This window comes from Cornus florida, unplaced genomic scaffold (genome assembly GCF_030987335.1).
Source record: "Cornus florida cultivar Cherokee Brave unplaced genomic scaffold, ASM3098733v1 CherokeeBrave_3.0.0_Hap2_Chr09, whole genome shotgun sequence".
Lineage (NCBI taxonomy): Eukaryota > Viridiplantae > Streptophyta > Magnoliopsida > Cornales > Cornaceae > Cornus > Cornus florida.
In genome coordinates, this window is record NW_026775579.1 from 49,377,333 (window position 1) to 49,403,212 (window position 25,880).

The 25,880-nt window shown below is 37.4% G+C and overlaps 1 protein-coding gene across 17 annotated transcripts; it reads left to right on the plus strand.

Moving 5' to 3' along the window:
• The first annotated feature begins 2,052 nt into the window (after nucleotides 1-2,052).
• LOC132273859 (uncharacterized) lies at nucleotides 2,053-6,514 on the plus strand. 17 transcript variants are annotated; one of them, XR_009470278.1, is made up of 6 exons: nucleotides 2,053-2,466; nucleotides 3,108-3,179; nucleotides 3,437-3,583; nucleotides 4,055-4,218; nucleotides 5,663-5,751; nucleotides 5,874-6,514. XR_009470278.1 is itself a non-coding variant. In XM_059774946.1 (6 exons), the coding sequence occupies exons 2-5, from the start codon at nucleotides 2,692-2,694 to the stop codon at nucleotides 5,744-5,746; spliced, it is 366 nt and encodes a 121-aa protein (XP_059630929.1). In that variant the 5' UTR covers nucleotides 2,277-2,466; nucleotides 2,536-2,691; the 3' UTR covers nucleotides 5,747-5,751; nucleotides 5,874-6,514. The 17 variants fall into 17 exon arrangements, 8 of the variants coding, with proteins under 8 accessions (XP_059630929.1, XP_059630933.1, XP_059630930.1 ...); XM_059774946.1 differs by lacking the exon at nucleotides 3,437-3,583 and adding an exon at nucleotides 2,536-2,707 and having other exon boundaries at nucleotides 2,277-2,466; nucleotides 3,078-3,179; XM_059774950.1 differs by lacking the exon at nucleotides 3,437-3,583 and adding an exon at nucleotides 2,599-2,707 and having other exon boundaries at nucleotides 2,277-2,466; nucleotides 3,078-3,179.
• The last annotated feature ends 19,366 nt before the right edge of the window (nucleotides 6,515-25,880 follow it).

A 25,880-nucleotide genomic window follows, 5' to 3' on the forward strand; every position in this document is an offset into this window, starting at 1 on the left:
AAGCGACCCCTTCCTCGGCCAACGAGTTCAGTCATGGGATGAGTAGCTCGAGAATACTTAGTCCCTTCAGCAGGCACGCCAAGTTTGCGTTGGTCAGGTGTGCTTACTTTCAGAGGTGGCACCATTTAGGCAGCCATAGTGGCGCGACCATCAACATTTTGCTCCTCTGCTCGAGGTCGCCAAAAGAGGAGCTCGAGCAAATTATTGATTCTTCCCAACTCTTTCTTTTGTTTATTATTGAAAGGTCACACCACTACAGCATTGAAGAGTCAAGTCGCTTCAAGAAATCACATCGCCTTGACTTCTTAAGTCCACGTGTCACTCTTCTATTGGTGCGCGTGATTATGGCGCTTCGAATTCCGAGTTACGTCTCTTTATTTGTCAGGGGCGTGACTTTTGGAATGTCAATCCCACTATTTAAGTTACATTTATCATTTCCCTCAAAGCATAACACTATTTGCTTTTCACTCCCCCTCACTCTTATTCATTTGGCAATTGTTTCATTCGAAGCCAACCCTAAATCATAGTAATGCGCGACGATATTCCCGAGGTTCCTCCTTTGACCGAGTGGCGAGTTGCCCCCTACTTTGGCCCGAGTGACACCTTCTGGGTTAACAGTGATGCTTTGAGCGAGGTGGACGAGGTTCCGGGGGGGACATTTCTACTTGAAGGCGAGCCTTATGCGCCCGCGGGAGTTCCCATTCCACCTAGCTCGATTCTGCGACTCAGGATAGAACGTGGCGATTTCCCTTATCCAGTCTTGTTTTCATGAGTCAGACTGGTCATGGACGCTGTAATACCCCTAATTTTAAAAGGATAGTTTAGGTATTTATTTATTTGTTTTAATTGTATTTTTAATTACTTAATTGATTATTTGACTAATTGCTTATGTGTTTAATTGAATTAGGTATTACTTGATTATTTGATTATGTGACTACGGGTTATTTGTATTTGTCTATGTGTTAATTGTTTAATTAGATTATGTGCTCAAATGGTGTTTTGATTAATTATAAATTAAATATTTTCTTTTATTTTATTATTTTCTTTTATTTTTCTTTTATGGTTTTGGTTAGTAGTAATGGGCCAACCAATTAGGTTCCATGGACTACTTAGATAGGAGGTTGGATGTGTATGGATTATTACCCATGGGTAAGTGTGTATGTATATATATAGATATATGTTATATACATATATAAAAGGAAAAATAATTTATTAATTTCTTTTATGGTAACTTAGGTAGTAATATTTAATCTGATGTATATGTTTTATATTTAAATAATAAAAATATACATAGATTTGATAAGTGTTATGTTTTAAGTTACTTTATAATATTATGGTAACTTAAGTATTATTGGATAATCCATTAATAAATAATGGGATGTATATAATTTATTTATTTAATAAAGATATACATAAATTATATACGTAACATATTTTACTTACCTTTTTTAATATATATAAAATGGAAAGTAATTTATTAATTACTTTTATGGTAACTTTGGCAGTAATATTTAATCTGATGTATATGTTTTATATTTAAATAATAAAAATATACATAGATTTGATACGTGTTATGTTTTAGGTTACCTTATAATATTATGGTAACTTAAGTATTATTAGATAATCTACTAATAAATAATGGGATGCATATAATTTATTTATTTAATAAGGATATACATAAATTATATTCATATCATGTTTTAGATTACCTTATAATATTAAGGTAACTTAAATATTATTAGATAATCTGCTAATAAATAATGGGATATATATAATTTCTTTATTTAATAAGGATATACATATATTTAATTAAACATATAAAATTTAGTGACGCACTAAAACCTGTCCCTAAAGATCTTATTATTAGGGACGGGCAAATTTTACCGTCCCTAATAACAGCTTTTAGGGACGGTCAATCTAATATGTCACCAAACCTCTAAAACCCGTCCCTAAAGATCTTATTATTAAGGACGGACAAATTTTACCGTCCCTAATAACAACCTTTAGGGACAGTCAATTTGATATGTCACCAAACCTCATAAACCCGTCCCTAAAAATGTTTCTTTTTGGCACAGTCTATCTAAGACCGTCCCTAATTCCACAAAAAAAAAAAAAAAAATAGCGCCAAACTTAGCGCTTCAATTTTCTTTTGTTTGGCGATATTGTACGCGAGCAAAAATGAAACATATAAAATTATTTTATTTTACAAAATAGGGAAGCCCATCAAACTACGTCGTTTTAATCTAAAAAAATTTAGTAAACCCTATATCATTTGCAAACCTCTTACACCGTCACAAACCTCTTCAGTTCTTTGATCTCAAAAGTTGCAGACGTCTTCCACCGGCATGAAATTTGAAGACCTTACCTCTTAATCAAACATTCTTTGGGCTTGATTTTCACCCAATTCAATAGCTCCTGTTCAAAACGTCTTCAATCTTCAGCGAATCACAAGATCATGATCCTGAGGTACAACGTTTTTATTTTTTTAAAAATTTAGGGATTATTCAAATTTAAGCCTCTTTCTTCGATTTTCAGAGAACCTCCATGTTCGATTTGACGTTCATATAACCCACTTGGGTTTCATGATCCTCACCCTAGTTTTTTCTAGGGTTTCAAAATTGCAAAAGGCCTAACAATTGAAGGGGTAAATTACAAATTTGGAAAAGGTTTGTCGTACGAGTCTGAATCGCTATGGAAAATCATACAGGTGTTTTGAACTTTCTATCTTTATTAATTTATCCCTTATATACATATAAATATATATGTATATATATCCTTTATGTACATATACACTACAAGAAAATTAATATTTTATAACCTTTAATTGACGACATGCATAAAAAAACAAGTCGTCTATGTGCTAATTCACAAGTTATTTTTCAAGCAAGTCATTAAAAGCTAAAAATTGTTGTTATATTGATGGCTTGCACTTAATTTTCCGTTCAAGTTTCTTTTTAAGGTCTAGATCTAGGGAAAGCTTGAACTCAATTCCAATATTTGATTGTTGCTTAGGAGTTGCTCCTACTTAAGAAGATGAGAAGAAAATTGCCCCTTTCTGACTTTCCTTTTTCTTCAAGAATCTTGTACTTTGCTTTCTTTTGTTATAGCTTGTGGAGAGTGCGTTAATATGAAAGTGGACAGAGGATCAACGTCAGCGCCTGTTTCTCGGCTTCCACTAGGTAAGTCTATATATTCTGTAAATTTTAATTTCTTACTTATGTTTCTTTAATTATATCTACCTCTTGGTTTAGTTTTTCTATTAGTCTTTGATTTTAATTTCTATCTCCTTAGGCTTGCTATTATCCATTGCAGCTATTAAATTTTAATTTCTTGCTTATTTGGAAACTTAACTAGATTCTGATTGTGATTTTCTATTTGGTCTTTAATGTAGTCTAAAATATCACCTATTTTTTTGATGGAATTTCTTTTCTAACAGAGTAACAAAAAACAAAAGTCTGAAAGGAAGGTATCTATAGAAACAGACTGATAAGAATGATAATGACAGATAAGTCACATAATTCTAATGCCTCTTTGTTCTTGCGTAGAAGTCTTTATATTGACTTAATGGCATTCAACTTTAGAGGTATTTCTTTCTCCTTTGTCTTTAATATCTTCGATCTTTAAGCATTTCTTGTTTAAGTGTTGTGTGATGTATTGAAACTTTATTAATGTTATTTGATTTGTGTTATATATTGAGTTATACCAAAACTGAAATTTAATTTATTTTATTACTATTCTTTGATTGATATAGAAATGTAGGAGTTTTTTTATTTTTTTTAAAAAAAAAATAGCAGAAAAGAACAAAATTTGATTTCTGGCCGTCGAAAATAAAAATTTAGAATTAAAAGAAATAGAAATGAAAGAAAGATTCATGGGTTATGGAAGAAAATGTAAATATGAGAAGTAGGTGGGTTAAATTTAGTTATATTTTGTTATAACTTGTACTTTGCTTTCTTTTGTTATAGCTCTTTTATGCTTATTTATGTGAATTATTTTGAAACATTAATTGGAAGGATGTAAACATACTGGGGTTTATTTATTTTTGTTGATTTAGGTCAATCAGATGTGTTTGATAATGGGTCATCCAGAGATAATTCTGAGGATTCAATGTTTGATATTGAGAACCCTAAAAGGTCTGAGCTATCAATTCAACATCCAAGATCAAATGTGCATCAAGAAAATGACTCTCATGGGCTTTTAATCGAGCAACCCTTCAAGGTGAATCTTGCTAGCTGTCCTAATTAGTTTTCAAATTATTGTGTTCTCATCCTTATTAACAAGTAAATGAAATTTTCAAGCTCATTAATTCAACATTAATTTGTTTCCATTTGATTTAATTTGTTGCTATGGGAAAAATAGGGAAAATAATTTTTTTTTTTTTTTTGGGAATGAGAGTAAAATTCTAAGCCCATAAGTGGTCTGATAATATGTTTGATTTGTTTTCATTCTTCTTGTGATTGTATGTATATCATACTAGTTATAGAGAAATCTATTTGTAGTGAAATAGCTTTTCTTGGACGATTATTGGTGTTAATTTCCAATTACTAAGAAGAATAGGAAAGAATGTTCCTAGTTGTGAGTTGGTTTTTGAGAACACAACAGAAAATAGATTATGGGATACATATCTTTTATCATAAATTCTAGCTTTTGTGCTATTTATTGTGAATATTTTTCTCCTTGAGCTCTTTTTTATTTGTTTAATTGTTTTAATTTCCCAAAACATATATGTCGTAATTTCTTCTTATTTTAGCATTAATTATGGCTTCAAAATCTTGTTAGCAAGTATATATGCATCTATTAAAGAGAGATAAAAATGTCATAAGTGAACTTGATTGTCTTAGACTCTTTAGGGAAAAAAAAACTTGATTATGTCTTATTTGTGTGAATTGTGAATCATGTCTCCATTAATATATATATATGTACATACACACACACATATTAGAGTAGTTGATCTATCTGTTCATGACATTTCAGCACTAAAACTCCATGATCAAGTAATAGTATCTATTCAGTCTGGTTGAAAAGGAAACATAATACTAACACTCAAATTAATCGCACTCTAGTCCTGCCATTCCATGACACATTGAAGAATCCCACTTGAGAAATGCAACATCTAAAAATGGAGATCTCTTTTTCCTTGGATTTTGTGGGCTTAGATAAGGCTATTAAAAAGGGCCCACAAATAGGAAACTTAGTGTCAAAGCTAAACCCTGTGATGAACCCTTTTGTGGAAACCTTGGTACTAAAATTATGTGTCTTATGAAATTTCCGTGGTATCGTGTTTTATGTAATGGGGTAATGGGCTATCACATTGGTAGAGTAGTAGCTTCAACTTTATTTCAATCAGCACTAAATGTAAAGGGAGAGAATTATTTATACAAGCAAAGAAGAGAGTAAAAAGATAGCTTTCTTTCTCAATTTGCTTTTTTCTTATTTTGCCTAGCCTTCCATTGATAGCAAATATTATCTCAATGCACTGGTTGGTAGTAGGGAGGCTTAGGCTTGGTTCCATGGTCATGCCAATAAACTGAGGGATTTTCAAAAGAGAACTTTAAAAGAACTATAGCTTACAATGTTTTTTTTTTGTTGAAATTCAAATATTCAGACATGGTCCCAATCATTCATTGGTTTGTGTCTTTTCTTTTTGCTTTTACTTTGTTAGCCTATTCTTTATTTGGAAAAAGATGTGCCAAACCTTGACCACGAAGAATATCCATTTCCAGCAAAGGGCTTGAGCATGACTTAGGACAGGTTATGCACCTAATTTATTTATTTATTTATTTTGTTTATACTCATGTCAAATACTTGTAATTTTTTTTTAATACAGAAAATTAAAAAATTACCAGGTTAAGAGATCAGGTTTTTTGTTTCAGGGTTAGAAACTTCCTGATATGATGTTTGCTACAAGGTGTAGCATATCTGATGCATGCACTTCTATAGCTAAACAGCTGGAGAATGTTTACTCATCGGTTTCGGTAAGTTTATTTCCTCACAACTAGTCCGTCCTTAATTATCATGTTAAGGCTAATACTTAATAAAGCAGTTCTAGTAAATGATGAAATTATTTATGCAACAACACCACCTCGATATTCACATGTCATAAGGAAAATGATGTTTGTTGATAGTTAGTGTTTGATGTTATGTGTTGCTCTAATGTACTGGAGATAGGTAGCTCAGCTCAGTTTATCCTTTGTGATATGATTCCGGTCCAGAATATAGTAGGTCCTCCGCTAAGCATGGGAAGCACCTTTGGTTTGGAAGAGAAATTGGATACAATTCAGAAGCTACTTGAGTAGCAACAGCAACTGCAGCAACAACATTTTCATGACTGCATTCAGTTTAAAATGATGTTTTAATTTTTGAGGATGTTTGAAACCATTTGATGTTAAAGCAGCTAGTAGATACTTTTTAGTTCTTGTTTACAAAATTAGAGAATTTGTAACTTCTTCGTGAGATTAAGAGCTCGTTTGTTGGCACTGTATTGTGGTGACAATATATTTTTTTCTTTCTAAAATGATATTGTGGATGTTTGTACTTTTTAGTTACAATGTTTTGATATATAAGGTGGATGTCATTTAGTAGTTTTTCTATAACACAAATCCAACAGAGGAAAATAATAATAATAATAATAATCAAGTATCATAGACAGTATAAATGGTCACAAATTTAATAATAATAATAATAATAAATCTTATTAGGGACAGTACAAATTGTGCCCAATAAGTATTGTATTAGGGACAGACAATAAACTGTCTCTAATATATTAATTATTAGGGACAGTAAATACCGTCCCTAATAAATCAAAAGGGGACGGTCTTATTTGGTACAGTAAGTCTGTCCCTAATAAGTCAAAGGGGGACAGTCTTATTTGGGACAGTAAGTCCGTCCCTAAAGGTTGATTTTTTTTAGGGACGGATAATTTTTACCGTCCCTAAAAAGCTTTTGTGACGCAACTATTAGGGACGGTCAAATTCGATCATTAGGGACGGTATTAGGGCTTTTAGGGACAGAATGGACTGTCCCTAAAAACCAAATTTCTTGTAGTGTATAATAAGGATATGCATAAATTATATACGTATCATGTTTTAGGTTACCTTATAATATTATGGTAACTTAAATATTATTAGATAATCGGCTAATAAATAATGGGATATATATAATTTATTTATTTAATAAGGATATACATAAATTATATACGTAACATATTTTACGTTACATTTTTATATTTTAATTTTAATTTTTCTTTATTATGTTGACTTGGAATGAAATTAGGATTAGTGTTAATTTTCTTTAGCCTATATATACATAAGTATAAGCCTGTAGGAGGATTCAAAAATATAGTACGTGATTTTATATTAGAGAGAGAGAGTTAGAGAGAGAAGGAGGAAGAGGAAAAAAAGGAGGAGAAAACCCTTTAGAGAAGAAGATCAATGAAGAAGAAGTTTAACTTTCGATCCGAAAGTTTAAGGCAAGTTTTTCTTCTATCTCTTTCCCTTTGATTCGTGTTTCTGTACATGCCTAGGAAATTCTAGGATTTATTAAACACATAAAATTAAATAATTATGCATGTTTAATTGGATTAGAGCATAGGTTTTATGAAATTGGTTCATATCTGTTCTTGTGTTATGAATTGATAAATGCATGATTTTGATTTGATTTCCGATGTGAATTTTTATATGTTTAAATTATGTATTTTTCATATCTGTGGAATGATAGAACGTAGAAACATGCCTAGGATTCCTGAACATTAAATAGGAACTAGGTTTGGATTTAAATAAATTTAAATAGACTCAATCATAATGATGCTTGCTATTTGAATGTTTTAAACAAACGAATGGATTTAAACTTTTAGAATGTTTTAGTAATTGAGATTAAATATGTAGGATGAATTGGATACGGAGAATGCTTATTTGACGATATAATAAAATATCATCATGTATAAGATTCAGTTTGTGTAGGACATATGATATAGGAAGCTTAAATAAATAATAAGTCATTCCTATTTTGTGATAACTTGATATCATATTATCATAGTTATTTCTGGATTGTTTGATGTATTTCCTTAATCGTTACATCAATTGTTGGATTATGTGGTTTAATGCACCGGTATGGGACGATGGCATTCTAGGGACGGATTAACTTATCAGCTAAGTCCTACCTATTTTATATAAGGGAATGGATTAACTAAAATGTTAAGTCCTACTTATATTCAAGTCAGGTCAGCTGAACAAGTTGAATGACTTATGGATGATTAATTTATTATATAAGGGAATGGATTAACTAAAATGTTAAGTCCTACTTATATTTAAGTCAGGTCAGCTGAACAAGTTGAATGACTTATAGAGGATTAATTTATACTGGATAGGATGGTTACTAAATTATATATATATAAGTATGGTGCCATGATATGAGCTTAAGTCTCAGGATCAGTGGTTAGGGCGCGTATATCGCCAGGGATGTGTAGCTAGATATAGTGTAGTTGTGTACCCTGGTAGGTCTAGGTACTCATGCCCACTATATGTGCGTTTTGCATGTTGCCTACTATTCAGATTGAGACAACCCTATAGTCTAGTGAGGTTCCTTTAGTGTGTATATATATATATATACGGATTACTAGTTACTGTTTGGATTGACTAGGATATATACGTGTATCGGATCTCTGCTTGGACTGTAGTAGAGTAGAATTTGTTTGTGGGCCTGACCCACCATTATTTTTCAGGTTTTCGTCAGGAGTAGAGGTTGTTCGTGCTGAGCGGGGATCAGTCTATTTCATTTTTCCGATGCTACATAGGAGTTCCTTTATGATTCAGTTTCCTGATTTAAGCAGTTATTGCTGTCATTTGTTTAGTTGGATTTTTTAGGGATCCACACAGTATGGATTCCCGAGTTGTATTTTGGAGGATCAGTTGTATCAGAAGAGTTTATTAATTAATGGAAATATATTCTGAGGTTTATTATTAGATTATCATTTTAGTTTCTTGCCAGCATTTTATTTATTCTTCTTTATTCTTTTGTACTCTGTGTTCGTTTATTGCCGATTTGTTTTTGATATTCCCGGGCGTTCGGGCGTGGGCCTGGCCAACCTGTCGGAAATCCGGGGGTATCACAGACGCGGATGGGAGTCATGGACAGATGCAATTTTGTCTGATGCCGAGTTTTCTAAAATTTTATAAACTTCGAGGATCACAGATGCCATTCGCAACACTCAGGAATTAACCATACCACGAGATATCAACGACCTTGCACTTCTCTTGTCTCGGTGAAGCCGAGACACCCACACCTTTGTTACCTCTTGGGGGGAGTTTACCCCCACTCTGGAAGATGTTGTGCAGCTAATGTGTTTGAATGTATTTGGTGAGCATGACCTTAGCTCTTGGTCTATTCCCGAGGATGAGATCAAGTTCGCAGCTTGGTTACGCAGTGGAATTACCTCGGCGAGAAAAATCGCTTCTCGCTACCAAGAAGATGGGCTCCATGAGGAGTTTCCAGAGATTGGCAAAAAAAGTACTTTCGTATCGCTCCTCCGGTACTACTTTCGAGACTTCCCCCCTCAGGGCCAAGAAGAAGATGAGTCTTTCAGTGGCCCTAAATACAAGGATTTGGCTCGACTTGCTGCTTTTCTTTTATCATGGTTATCCAAATTCATCTTTCCAGGTCCTCCCGATAATGGACCTTGCCCCCGATCTCATCCCTTTGGCGTCAACTTGTCTTGCGGTAAGAGCCTTCTTTTGGCCGCATTGTTCTTGGGCTCTCTTTATCACGAGCTCGACTTAGCACACACTCGCATGGAGCGTTCCGTGGGTCGTATGAGTATGGTCTCTCCTGTCAACTGATCGGTTGATCAACTATACATCAACCTTCGTAATAGCACGAATCATTATAAAATAGGGCTATTGGTCGGGTAAGTCGAACCACTGGGACTGCGCTAGTCTTAAGGCAACCTAAGTATCTAGAGTTATTTAAGAATGATAAGGTGTAATATGGAGTTGTTGATTGGTTTGTCACTAAGCTAGTAATTGAAGTGTGCATAAAACAAGAATGCTAGTAAATGTAAAGGAAGGAGATCTAGGTAGAGAGGGCTAGGGAAGTGAATCCACTACCTATCCATAAGCATGTTAATACATGATTTACTTGGGGAATAATATATACACATAACCATGAAATGCAACAACATAAAATTGCTACATTACCTTCAAGAATTTTTATGAAATCAATAGGCAAGAATAACTTATCAAAGTATTGCATGTTTTGGTTACCTAAACTAGGTTTCAACCTTAGACATACTCACTAAGCATAGAGTTATCAAGCCCTTAATCACATAGTAGAAGCGCATGACATTAGGAATCAAGAATAATCTATCAAAAGAGAACCCTAAGCTATAGACTATCAAATTTCCCAAGCATCATGCCAATAAAAACATTTCCATAAACTCATCTTCATTGTCACTATGAAAATGGAAGCAAAATAATCATAAGAGGAAACAATCTTAAGACAAGATCTTAACCTCAAAATGATCATTAATAGACATTGAAGCTCTTCACATCAAATAAAGCTCTAGTTCATGGAAAGGTCATATATATACATTACATCCCCAAATGTAAATCAAAAACAAGACATGCTTACAAGAAGGAGTTTCATCACCTCCCTAGAAGGGAGTTAGTTACCCATTGCCAAGCTAGAAGAATGAAGAAGCTCCATCTTCATGGCCATTTTCGTGCAACCTCCTTGGAGCTTCAAGAACACCTTTCTTGCTCTCTTCTCTCTCCTCTAATCTTGTAGAAATGTAGGATTAATATCTTGTGTGTGGCCTTGCTTCCCTTTATTAGATATCTTATCCACTCCAAGAGGCTACCAACTAACATCTCCAACCACTTCATTAAAGAGGAAAACAAAATGAAGAAACCAAGGTGCAAGTGGGCTGAAATGAGCCATTTCCGAAGGGCATTCTGCCCAAAATTCGAGCACTCTAAGCAAGGCCTCGAGCACTCGAATTTAGTGTAAAAAGCTCCATGCTTCACTTGCTCTACCCAGACCTACTTTGATGAAATGGCCATAACTTTGCGCTCCAAACTCTGAATGACAAAATGTTTGAATATTTAGAGAGCTAATTCAGATTTCTAAAAACTTTATGTTTTGGTGGAGATCCAATTCTCAAGTCTGATTGGTTGAAATTGAAGAACAAGGCAGACTTTCATTGCTGCCAGGCAGTTCTGAGCACCTCTAATAAGAAGATCATAACTCTCTGCTCCGAACTCCGAATGACAAACTGCTTGAAGATTTGGAAAGCTGATTCAGAGCTCTAAATCTTTCATGTTATGATGGAAGTCCAGTTCTTGAGTTTGGTAGGTCAAAATGGCAAACAAAGTTTGGGCTTCACTGCTGCCAGAATTTCAGAATTGGCCCCTTGATATTCAAAAACTCTACAAAACACCCTTCTTGCTCCTTTATTGCAATTGAACCTGAAAATGCACAAAAACATACAAATGAAAGTAATCTACATAATTAAACGAACAATGGACTTAACTAATGCAATTAAGGGCGCTTATATATGCAATATTCGGCGCTTATCATCAACACAATTTTCCTTCGCCCCGCCACACTGCCTCCTGATAGTGGTCTGAAATGATCCTTCCAATGGCACAAGCACAATACAAAGAAGAAATTAGCGGAGTACATTGACCGAGATAGCTGCTTTGTGGCTCGTCCTTATACTAATGGACCTCACATGGAATGCTATGCTTCTAAGAATGGCATGGTAATTTCGGGCAAGTCTTTGAGGTGTACTCCGGCCTTGACTATCTTTGCCATGACTTTGCCTAGTTATATTCTCGCCCTTCTTCCACCTCACTCGGGGGCAGGTAAAGTTTACAACCCTTATAGGGTAGCTCGGCAGTTCGGGTTTGATCAAGGGCTTTCTCGGGACTATGGCTACGGAGCTCGCTAGAATCATAGCACGTATGCGCTGGGTTTTTTTACGCTTTCTTGATTCCGAGGAGGCAGGGCTCTTGGGAACTCGCCAAATCCTTCATGTGCCTTCACTTCAAGAACGGGGCGATGGGCTGTGAAACCAAGGGCATACTGGAAGGAGGTAATTATCTCATTCAGAAAGTTTATAAGTAGTACTCCAGTACCCATCCCTATTCGTTCTATACTAAAGGGTGATTCCTCCTTTCGACCCTTTAAGAATACTTCAATATCCGCACGAGGCAAACCCTGTAGCACAGCAGGCTTACTTCCTCTGTCCCTGCCAGATGCTATCGCGCCCGTGATAGCTCTTCGAGCTACCAAGACTCGCCGGGACAAGCCTAAGGTTGATCAAGACGTCAACACCTTCGTACCTGCAGCCACTCCTTCAAAACGAGCTAAGGTAAATGATTATACTTCATTTCTACTTTCTTTACTGCTAACTCTGCGTGCTGATAATTGTGCATTTCTAGGGCGCTCCCAAGAATACCTCTGCTGCAAAGGGTGCCACCACCTCTTTCGAAGTTCCTCATCCACCGGCTTGAGCTGGGGTTTTTCTGAACACGAGGTCTCATTCTGCACTTCCGGAGAAAACTCTTGCAGCATTCGTTCCTACTGATGACACCATTCACGCCTCTGAGACACATGCGGGCTTGGCTGTTCCTTCTGATCCTCTTCATACTCTTGTGAGTATACTCGAGGACCCTGAGCAAGCAGCCGTAGAGATACTTTCTTCTGACTTGAACCCCCTCCACCTTTACGGCATGGGATGGGGAAGGAACTGATTCCCTTAGCCCGAGGTCTGGGTAGACTTGACAAGGACACAGGGGAGGTGAACACCGCTGCAGATCCTTCTATGGGAGCATTTAATTTTGAAAGAAGTCCCAGTCGCTCACTATCCAACAGAGGTATCCCCCCTTTCAAAGTTCGCTTCTTTTTTCTTTTCTCCCCCTCCCCCTTTTTTTTTTAAGAAACTCACCCAGTTTTCTTACAGATATCGAGGTAGCTGCTGGTTCTGAGGGCCATTACTTTAGCCGCGAGGGTGAAGATAGTGATATTAGTTCACAGGTCGAGGTTCTCCATATGCTCCCCCAAGGACACATCACTGAGTTTCAGTAAATGGTAGAGATAGCCATCAAGTCTCTTCTTCCTCCTAAAGAAGATAGTTCAGATGAACTCGGGAGTTCGAGTGCCAGCGATTCTTCCAAAGATGGGGCCTCGAGGTCAAGCAGCTCGAGAAACAATGTCGACCATGCTGAGGAGGAGGGCTTAATTCAACCATCACAAGATGAGAACACGGGCGAGGGAGGGGGTCACTCTCCACAAGAGGGCAATGCCGTACAGGGTCTGGCGAGGTCAGATCAAGAAGCAAGTGCCTCCTTACTCGTACCATGGGGTGGGACCATTTTTTCTATAGAAGAGGCTAAAATATTGGACGAAGTGAAGGTCAAATATCCTCAAACCCTTGAAAATCTCGAGGGGATGTTGCCCTTGTTTTTAGATTTCGCGTACAAGACTACATGTGAGCTCGTGGTAGGCATTTGCGAGGCCAAGGGACGTTCCTTAAGCAAGGAGGAACTCGACTCCCATGATTGTCTCCTCTCGAATTTGAAGAGGGCCCAAATCGAAGTAGGCTGGGCTGATAATATCCTTGCACTAGTTAAAGCATTTGGGGAGCACGAGAGGATGGTTGAGGATATTAAAGATCTTCGCGATCAAATCGAGAATGAGGAAAGGGCCCTTCATGCCGAGAGAGTCCGCTTGGTCGAGTTGCAGGAACTGGTGGACTCAAGGGAACAATATATTGCCTCCTTAGTCTAGGAGATCGAGCGCAGGTTAGCCTTATTGGGTCCCGCCACCCTAGATTTGCATGACTTTCCTTGATTATTGTAATAAGAAACCTCTTTTGTAATGAAAACCATTTGTACCCTGTTTAGGGGAAATTATGTATGATCAGTTATTAATGCATCGCTTTCTCTTTTGGACTAGTTTTTGTCGTACTTAAATTATTTTTGGACTACAGTGTGATTGTCCTTCCTTACATTCCAATTTGAACGTGTTGTGGAATTATTATAAATGACCTCGGCTAGAGACAAGATAAAATATGTACAAGTGACCTTTACCAGGGGAGGTGATCCAGAAGATAAATTAGAAAAGAGCATTACGCATTTAGTTTATAGAGAAAAGACACAGGGAAATACAGAGTCCCTCGGGCTCTTTTGATATGTTTTATGTTACAAAAAGCAGGGTCGAGGCTCAATGGCCTCACACAGTCATAGGGTCCGGGGCTGTCAGGTTAAGAGTAGTACTTTTTCAACCACTTGGCATTGAATGTGCCCAATACCTTGTTAGTGCATACTCCTCCAATTTTATAGTATCCACTGGGATTTACAGCCTTGACTTCGAAGGGGCCTTCCCACTTTAGAGCAAACTTAGGTGCAGACAAGTTCCGCATCATGCGAACCGCGGACTTTAAAACCAGATCGCCCTCTTGAAATGCTCTCGGCCGAACAGTGGCATTGTAGGCCCGAGCTACCCTCTTTTGGTAAACCGTGATCTTACCTTTTGCTTGCTCCCTCTGCTCCTGGAGTCCCTCGAGCTCCCCAATTCTGGAATCAAACTGCGGCTGACTTTGTTCGGCTAGACTCCTGAAAGGAATCGCTATCTCTATTGGAAGCACCGCCTCTGTGCCATACACCAAGAAGAAGGGCGTGACACATGTGGCTCCTCTTGCGGTAGTCCGGTACGCCCAAAGTGCAAGAGGTAGCTGCTTAGCCCATTTGTCATGTTATTCCTTCAAAGTTCTGCTTAGGATTCGGATTAGCGTCTTATTAGTGGCTTCCGCCTGTTCGTTGCCTTTTGGATAATAGGGCGTCAACTTGCGGTGAGCTACTTGGTACCTTCAAAGAAGTGCGCGGACTCTACTATTGACAAAGGGAGTCTCGTTGTTCGATACAATAACCTGAGGTACACCAAAACGGCATATGATATTCTCTTTGATGAAATTAGCCACTACTTATCCCGTTGCAGTTGACAAAGCTGACGCCTCGACCCATTTGGTATAAACTTTTGTTGCCACCAGTATCCATTTTTTCTTTCTAGACTTGGGCGAGATTGGGCCTATCAAATCCATGGCCCAAGTGTGAAAAGGTAAAGGAACATCTATGGAGTGTAGCTCTACTGCTGGTGCGTGTATGGTATGGTTGTGTATTTGGCACTCTCGGCACTTTTGGGCGTACTTTTTTGCTATCAGCTTGCATCGTGGGCTAATAATAGCCCAATTGTATGAGGCGGTGATGTAGTTTCTTCCACCCTTGATGCTCGTCTTCGTGGGCCTGCTTCAGAACTTCGCGGGCCTTAACAGAGTTGAGACATTGTTTAGCTTTACCGTCAAAACCTCGCCTCATTAATTCGCCATTGCATATGAAGAATCGTCTTGCTTCCTTCCGTAGTAGAGCGGCCTCCTCACTGTTCTGTGGGAGCAGTCACCTTTTAAGGTACTCCACATATCTCTGTCTCTAGTCTTCCTCAACATTGGCCACACATTGGGCCGCCTCAAGCAGTTCCTGGCATTCTGGACATGCTCTCTGTACAGTCATTACGTCTTTTGCCATTGACGGCCAGTAGTATCCCTGTCTTTGTATTCTTTGGTACAGGCTTAACGAATTACCGCCACGCGTGTGACTGTGGACTTTGCTCAGTATTTGGTTGGCCTCTTGTTTTCCGACACATCTTGCCAAAGTTCCACCAGGTGCTCTGAAGTATAACACTCCCAGGTACAATGTGAAATTTTTGAGCTCTGACAAAGGAATTTTGCCGGTATTACCCTTCAGCTGTGACTCGTACAAACTTCGTCAGTCTTCCTTGTTTCCTTGATTAGCTAACTCCACGTCATATAGACACGACTCATCCTTCTTATGAATGCTGATATCCACCGATTCTCCTGAAATCTCCACTTTAGACGCTAACGTAGCCAAGGCATCCGGATGTCCATTAGCTGTCCGAGGTGCATGAGATATACGTAGTTCGTCAAAATAATTACTGAGTTTTTGGATAACTGTTCTGTATGCCGCCAAAGCGGGCTCCTTGATAGCGTAGGAACAGTCCAGTTGTTTCACTACCAAGTTTGAATCTCCTTGAACATACAACCGCTTGACCTTAGCTATTCGTGCTGGCAAAAGGCCCAATACTAATGCTTCGTACTCCGCTGTATTATTAGAGCATCCGAAGGTGAGCTCGTATGAAAATTTTTGGGCTTTCCCCTCCTCAGGGGTCAATACCACCCCTACGCCTCCTCCTATAGAAGTCGACGACCCATCAAATAACAACATCCAGATCATACTTTCCTCCGGGCAACAGACCAACTCAAACTCATTATGAGGAAGATCATCACTCATTGGCTCGAAATTGCCAGAGGAGAATTGAGCTACCAAGTCTGCCATAGCTTAACTCAGAATGGCACGAGGCTGAAGGCACTGGAAATCAAACTCGGCCAACGCTAGAAGCCACCGCGCCACTCGCCCTAAAATAATTGGCCGCGATAGCAAATACCGCAATGGGTCACACTTGGTGACGAGATGGATCGTATGGGCAAGAAAATAATGGCGAAATTTCTTAGCCACGAACACCAAAGATAGGCAGTGGCACTCTATCGGAGAATAGCATGCCACGGCGCCTTGTACAACACGACTGATGTAATACACAGGGCGCTCGCGACTTTCTCTTCCTGAGTAAGAAGCGCCCTAATGGAATGCTCAGTTGACATGATGTAGAGCCTGGGAGGTACTCCTGGCTGAGGAGCCATCATTGTAACTGGCGATGCTAACAACTTCTTAAGTTGGTCAAATGCTTGTTGATGCTCCTCATTCCATCTGAACTTGGACCCTCCCCTCATCAAACTGCCGAAGACATGTGTAACCTCGGCGAGAGCTGGTATGAACCGTCGTAGGTACGAAGCCTGTCAGACCAAACTTTTTAGCTGTTTGAGAGATCACGGAGGGGGCATCTCTATGATAGCCTGAACTTTGCTTTGCTCGACATCAATGCTCTGCCGATGCACTATAAAGCCCAAGAACTGCCCAGCCTCTACCCCGAAGGTGCATTTTAGCGGATTCATCCTCAACTTATAGTTCCGACACCTTTCGAAGATGTTTATTAAGTCAGCTAAATGCCCATTCCTAGCTCGCGACTTTACCACCAAATCGTCCACATAATCCTCCATTTGTTTGTGCAACATATCGTGAAAAATAGCCGTCATAGCTCGTTGGTAGGTAGCCCCTGCATTCTTTAAACCAAAGGACATGACTGCAAAATAGAAGTTTCCCATGGGGGTGCAGAATGTTATCTTCTTTGCATCGCATTAGCTGTTGCTAGGGAATTGATGACTGTATAGAAAATGAAAAAGTTCTATATTCATTAGAAGCGCGACAAGGAGTCAGATTGACATTTACTTATATTAAAGAAGTAGGGTGTGTCAATGATAGGAAGGAGAGACCGAACACCAATATAAGGAAGAGGTGCACGGTGTGTGTGCAAAACTCATAGTTAGTTGATTTTTGATAAATGGAATTACCGATTGACTTTCCATATCGGTAGGTTTATCACGGATCAGTATGTAAGAATTTAGTTGCAGAGTTAATTTTTTAGATGCTCCAATTTTACACAATGGGTGCAGACGGAAGCTGGTGGTACCAGACTAACGGTACTTTCTGTAGACAAATTGGAGAGAGGATGTAAAGACTGAGGTTCATAACTTTTAGTTCCTTAATTATTTTCTGGTGAAAACATGCAGCTTTAAGGTATGAAGCAGACGATTGGAGGACAGGCCGGAGGAGGGACATAATGATTTGGTATCCCAAGTCTACTATTTATTAGATAATCGAGCTGGACCATCAGAGGTACTAGATCCTTGCAGTCATTTTTCTATACTGAGGTATAAATGATAAAGTATCTTCACGGATTTAGTTGAGGGATAGCTGAATTTACAAAGAGGGTCAGGATTCTGAATGGGATATTGGTTGATTTCTACATTAAATTAGCTCAATTCTGGTTTATTTCAAACTGGGGGGAATACCAGTTCGTATGACTAAAATGGATTACAAGACGACTTAAATACATCAAAGTGGTGATTCACACTTTGCATTAAGTTCTGTTTGGTGGAAGGGAATAGGGAAGTGAACGCTCTCAACAACTGATAGGATATTTATATCTTTCAATTTGTTGTGGAGTTCGCAGTTGAAGTTTTAGCCTGTATAATAATGACACTGGCTGTTATCACGGAAATTAAGGAAGTCAATTGCAAATATTGGGGTTGATCTTCATGGAGGTGTTGCCCAGTTATGAATCAATATATTTATACTGATAGAGCTGAGTCCACAAGAGACCGAAAATGAACTTTAAAAGCAAATCATTCAGAGTTTCGTGAATTCCGAGGACGGAATTCCGTTTGTTAGGGGGGAAGAATGTAATACCTTTAGTTTTAGAAAGGACTTAATTGGAATTTAGTTATTATATTTTATGTGCTTATGTGGATATGTGTTTGTGTTGAAGTGATTAATTGTTTTATTTACGTGAATTGGTTGTTTAATTGATTATTTTGTTTGCCTGTTTAGTTGCATTAATTGACTAATTGTTATTAAATTAATTGTGTGCATTGATTTGTGGGTTTTAACTCAATTATATGTTTAATTTTATTTAATTGTTTAATTGTAATTTTTAGATAGATTAAATGTGTATTTTACTTTATTTTAGTTTTAGTTTAAAAGGATGGGCTTAGACAGTAGTGGTGGACCAACCGTTTGGGTCTCATGGACTACTCGGATAGAAGGGTAATGAGTACAGTTAATACTCATGAATGATTATACATATATTTTAGGGTATATATGTATATGAGATAAATCTAATTAATATGATTTTAGGGTTTTATATAAATATGATATCCGTAGCCGACTTATATATTATGAATTTTATAGTTTATTTTATTTTCTTTTGTTTTCTATTTCCTCTTGGAATTAGAATTAGGTTTTGCACTAAGCTTATATAAGTATAATATTACGTCTGCTTAGGGTTTAGAAGCAACAAAACTTGTTTCACGAACATTGAGTTTTAAGAGAAAACAGAGGAGGGAGAATTAAGGTTCCGGCCAAGAACCAAGGCTGAACCAAGGAGAGGAAGAAGGGATGTTGCTTATGGGTTAAACCTAGGGCAACAAAGGAGTGGACGACAATCAAGTGGCCGCCGAAAAGTCTAGACAGAGGACGGTTAAAGGTTTCAAACCAAAACCACAAAGGTAAGTTCTAATTCTATCTCCTTCCCTTTGATCTGTGTTCTGTGCATGCCTAGGGAAACTCCAAGAAATTTAAGTTATTAAAATTAATTATGTATGCATGCTTAAAAGATGAATTACAGTAGATTATGTATATGTGTATATGTTTGTTTAACTTTCAATTTCTTGCATAATTCTTGATTATAATTTGTTTAAATTATGCATAAGAGGTTTGAAGTAATGTTTAGGGTTTTTCTGGACTTAAAACAATAGCCTTAGGACCTTAACGGAGGAAGACGTAGTCGCCGGAGCCGTGGAAGACGAATTGTAACAATTCGGTCGACTGGTTTAGTGCACACGTCGACCGGTTTGCATGAACCGGTCGATACCTTGGTGATTCGGTAAACCGGTTGGTTGAAACCGGTTGACACCTTGGGGAAAAACGTCAACTGTTTATTAAACCAGTCGACATCTATGATGAATCAGTTGACATCTTTTAGATTCAGTAGACTTTTGTAAACTAGTTGACATCTAGAATTTTACATCAACCGGTTTGTGTAAACCTGTTGACATTTGCAAACTTTACATCAACCGGTTTAGGTAAACCAGTTGACACTTACTAACTTTACATCAACCGGTTTGTGTAAACCTGTTGCCACCTAGAGAAAACACGTCGATTGGTTCCTGTAATCGTCATATGTGTTGTCCAGTGTAGGATTTTGGCACATGGGTTTGTATCTAGGGATGGTTGGGTCTGTTTAAATGGTTTTAATGATTTTTTGGGACTTGACAATTAACTAGAATGCATAATATACGATAATATGCTAGGTTTGGAATAAAATTAACATAATGGTTAATTTATGGATATTGTTTTAAACTGTTTTAAATCAATCAAGTGAATTGAAACAAGTAAGTAATTAACTTTATGCTAATTTATACATTTATGCTAATGGATTTAACTATATAAAAGTTTAAACATTTATGCTGTTTACGGATGGAAATGATTTAATTGCCTAATTTTTATTTAGCGATTTAACGAAGTATAACATGATGTTAAATCTTGTTGTAGATGCACAGTAGGGTCATTTATTTATCAGACTTGATCTATGCATATTCGGGATTTTAATTGTTGAAATAGTAATCTCTTTTCTGCAATTACTTGGACTAAAGCTTGGGTTTTAATTGCTGATATATTAAACACTATTTTGCAATTTCTCGGATTATGGTTTTGGACTTTGATTGCTGAACTGTTAATTAGGTTCTGTAGTTAATATGGATGTTGTGGATTGTATGCACTGGTATAGGATGGTGGCATATTAGGGATGGTTTAGCTTAAAACGCTAAGACCTAACCTATCGGAAATATTGAATCCTAATTATGTAAGTCAGATCAACTGACTAAGTTGAATGACTTCCTGGATTGGTTGTTTGTAGTTAAGTCATATCAACTGAATAAGTTGAGTGACTAACTGGATTATTAATCGTATGTCAGATCAATGAATAATTGAATGACATACTCTAGTTTTGGACGGACTTTAGGTATATGATTATGGTACCACGGTGTGAGCTTGAGTCTCATAGTCGTTAGTTAGGGTGCGTATATGCAGCGGATGCGTAACTGGCTATGATAGGTTGAGGTGTACCATGTTGGGTTTACGTACTCGTACCCACCTTCGGGTGCATTTTCGCATGTTACCTTCTATTCAGGTTGAAATCCCTTTGTAGTCCAGTGAATGTCCTTAGTGTGGATATATATATATTTATGGACTAAATAGTTATTGTTGAGTTGTCTAAGATTTATCTGCGTATCAGATCTCTGCTTGGATTGTAGTAGAGTAGAACTTGTTTGTGGGCCTGACCCGCCATTATTTTTTAGGTGTTCGTCAGATGTAGGGATTGTTCGTGCTGAGCAGGGATCATCCTTCCGGATTGTCTCCATAGGAGTTTCCTTTATGATTTAGTATATTATTGTAAACAGTTGATTATTTTAGTTTTGGTTTTCCAGGGGTCCACATAGTATAGATTCCCGAGTTGTATATTTGGAGGATTACTTGTATCAGAACTATTTATTAATGGAAATTTATTCTGAGTTTTAGTTTTGGATTATTATTTTAGTTTTCTTTTAGTAAATTATTTATTCCTATTTATTCTTTTATACTCTGTGTTCGATTATTGCTGATTGGTTTGATATCATCGGGTAATCGGGCGTGGGCCTGGCCAACCCGCATCCGAAAATCCGGGGGTATTATACGCACAGTGTGATCATTTCCAAAAGGTCCCAAGGCCTCTATAAATCACACCACATGCTCGCGCGGATTACCCTTCCTCCCATCAAACTTACTGAATTTAGGAGCCACATACCCCGAAGATATGAAGGAGCGCAATAGACTGCGCATAGGGTGGCTCGGGAGCGAACTCCTGAGTCGGAATGCTCCTCTCGTTCTGTAACAACGTTTGCAGGTCCGCCAATGTTACATAAGACGACTGCTGAGTCAAATCCTGCCGACCCCTGAACTCCTCCGAGCTTCTGCCCCTGCGGACTACCTCTCTTCGACTGGTGCTCGGCGTGCTCAGTCTGGCCGGTGCTGTGAAAGGTATGCTGAAGAGGGCTCGGCGAGCATGCGGTGGCGTATCCTGCTGCCGCTTGTGTCGGCCAGTGGAATGTCTTACCTCGATTGATGACAGGGGCGCACATCACGCAGAATCGTCTGGGGTCACCCGTCCCCCAGTGGGTCCGTCAAAGAAATCGTCGTTCAGTCTCGCGTCTAGCCGAGGTTCTTCTCTGTCAACAATTTCCCGAAGTAAGGTCACTACTTTCTTCTGAATGCCCTCAAGCTGCTCCATTCTGTATGACAACGCGTTATGGTCTTCGACTAGGGCATCAAGATAAATGATTCTAGTTCTGGGGAAGTATGATCCAAGCATACTTACAGACCTCTATAACCCTCATCGAGGTCAGGGCTAGTCTGAGAGCGTGGACTGATCTCTTGCACGCTGATCTCGCGCACGCTTGACATCTGTGAAACGCCCCTACCCAGCTGAGTCGCCAAAATGTTGAAGGTGGTTCTTAGTAGGATGAGGAGATCGTTCCATGTAAGCTAAGAAATCTGAAATCAGTATCCAAGTGGAGATCCAAGCAACACAAAGGATTCTCTGTGCAACAAAGATTAAGAAAGAGAAGGCCGACCTTGGTATCCGACGAACTCGAGCTCGACTATGTTCTATAATGTAAAGGCTGATTAATGACCCTTACTACGTTATTCCCCACTTAAACTCGTAACGCTCTTGTTGCGGTTCGGGCCACCCTGCCTACCCGCATTGCAAATCCAAACGCCCTCCGGATCGAACACTTTGTGTGACACCGGACCAAGGACTAGGTTTAGGTCTAACTCTGATACTAACGGTAACAGGTGGACGCTTACCCATTTATCCAAAAGTTTAAGTTGTTGGGTAATATTATATACCCAACTATTATTTTCAATCATTTTTCTATCCGGATTTGATGTGAGACAAATGACCTTTGTTATAGCTGGTATGGTAGATGATCATCCCATAAGAAGAACTGTTTAAAAAAATTAAAAATATTTTTAAAAATTTTGAAAATTAGTATCATTAATAAACGGGTTTAAATGACTTGAAAAAATATGCAAAATTGTGTCGGAAGAGGATTCGTGTAAATCTAAGTTCGTATTTCAATTTTATGATTTGTATTAAAATTCATAATTTCTAGATTGAACATGATTTACCATAAATGGGATTCAATTTATTTTGAAATTAACTAGTAAAAAGTAGTGCAAGGAAGTAAACTTTAGCCGACATTTATGATAAAAAAAAAATATTTATCCGATTCTCAAATATTATTACTTAACAAACCTGTCACTTTTTAACAAACAAGGCTCCATGTCATTATTTGATGGATTGTGAAGTTTGAGATTAAACGCACCTTGAAATGGATTTAGATTTTGGACAGTTATGATGTCGCAAACAAAACAGTAAATATTTGCCATCTCAACCTTATCCAAAAAGGTAGCGTGAAAAAAAAAAAACACACGAAGATTCGTTACTTTTTAACAATTTCACTTTCTTATTTTTACTTTCTCTAAAATAAAATTTTAATTTTAATTTCTTAAAATAAAATAAAAAGTAAAATCATGTTCAATAATTTTTTCTACTTTCAACATTTTGAAAGTAAAAAAATAGAAAGTAACTTTAATAAATTATAAATTTATTTTTGTTTTCGTGGTATCTTTCTCTCTCTAAAAAGGGTATCTAGATTTGATGATAATTGTTTGGCTTCCTTAATGGCGAACTAAGCAAGCATAAATTTAGCAACACAAGCATAGAAAAAGTGAGGGCATGAAACTATGACTTCAAAGAAGAACCTGATAAAGATTAAAGAGCTCATCTATTCCTCCATACATATCAATGTCATCTCGATTCTTTGACAAGCACACAGTAGAAGAGGTGGGCTCTGTAAACAGACCCTTGTTGTAGATGATGTAATTATCATCAATTTTTGGTCGTCCGTCACCTTCTTTTGGTTGAATAATCTCTTGTCCTAAAGTTGTGGCCTCTCTTCTTTTCCGGCAACGACAACGCCGGAATCAAGAAGTAGTTGACGTGGTTGAAAAGAGATAAATAGAGAAGTTTGATAGAGGAAATCGTCAGTCAAAATCCTACATCAGTCCAACGATTCGATGAAATTGAGGCCTAGTTGTCTGAAATTGGAAGAAATCGGGATGATGAGATGATGGGTCAACAGTAGGAGGACGAGGTTTCAGTCTTCAATGGATGATCAACGGCGGTTTCTGGTGGTAGAGAGAAGAAGAGAGAGGAGCTGGTGTCCTCTCCGTCGCCGGTCACTGATCAGCCGATTCCAAACTTGCAGTGGTTGTGGCGTGGGTCTTGGTGATAGGAGAGGATGATGGGTTAGTGGAAGAAAGAGGGGTAGTACAGTAATTTTGGTGGGATAATAGTGGAGAAAGTAATTCCCGTCTACCGTGGAGAAAATAAAGAAAATATCAAATTGTTACTTTCTCTTTTCTTCATTAAAAGAGAAAGTACTTCTTGAAGTCAAAAACATAAAATATTTTATCGAACATGATTTTTAATTTTACTTCTCAATTTTAAGAATTGACAGTAAAAATCAGGAATCATTCCTGTTACTAAATTGGCTCTAAAGACTATAATTTTGTAAAAACAAATGCAAATCCTCATTAATGCTTTTTACGAAGGACAATGTTTTGGGTCCAGATTTATGTGAATCAATAAATTTAAAATAAGCGTTTAAAAATAAAAGTCATGATTAGGTGATATTGTCCAACTATTCGGGTTTAACTCATTACTCTAACTTAAAAACATACTTCCTTTGCTACCCCCAGCCCCGCCCCCCCCCCCCCCCCCCCCCGGCAAAAAAAAAAAAAAACACACACACACACACAACAATGCCCTAACTTTCTCCTTTTGCCTTTCACACATATATATATATATATATATATATATATAGAGAGAGAGAGAGAGAGAGAGAGAGAGAGAGAGGCAAAATCCTTAAAAAAATCTCAATGCCAGAATGTTAAAGTAGTATCAAATTTTATTTTATACCTGGGATCATGCATTGGATTCTATATCTTATAGTGGGGGATTGGATTCTAATACTTGAATTCTTAATGTCAGTGCATGATTTACACTAAAAGCTAGAAGCAAAAAGGAAAAGTAAAATATCACAATAATGGGTTAAACCAGAATAGTTGGGTAATATCTCAACCCTAATTTTTATTTTTGGACATTTATTTTAAATCTATTGAGTCACGTCAGCAGGTTAGATGAAGTTCATCGTACATAAATCCTGGATTAGACCCAAGCATTATCCTTAATAATATGACTAAAGTTTATGATACAAATTTTGTCTTGGTCAACGACTCAACGGATACATGAATCAATACATAGATGCTATATAATTCTTGTGTAGAGTGATGTGTGTCATTGATTTCAATCTTAGGTCCTTTAATAACCAAGACTCTTGGCGGAAACATGGTTTATAAAAAATTGAAGATCTTAATAATAATCACATCGTGTTCTTAACTTTTAAAAAATTGAGCTTTTGGTGCATGGACGATTAAGAGACTCTATCTTAAGCTGATTGATTTTATTAATTCTCCTAGTAAAATGCTATATATGTGCCACAGTAGTCATGGTGATAGGTCCCAAACTTTCATGCACGCTCATATAGTTATATATATATATGACGATTAAGAGACTATCTTAAGCTGATTGATTCTATTAATTCTCCTAGTAAAATGCTATATATGTGCCACAGTAGTCATGGTGATAGGTCCCAAACTTTCATGCATGCTCATATAGTTATATATATATATATGACGATTAAGAGACTCTATCTTAAGCTGATTGATTCTATTAATTCTCCTAGTAAAATGCTATATATGTGCCACAGTAGTCATGGTGATAAGTCCCAAACTTTCATGCATGCTCATATAGTTATATATATATATATATATATATATATATATATATATATATATATGTGCACAACATGTAGAAAGTAGAAACAAACAAACTACATGCTTAACTCTTCTGCACATAAGCCCCACTCCCCAACTCAATTCTCAACCACATAAAGAAGAGGAGGTGGTGGT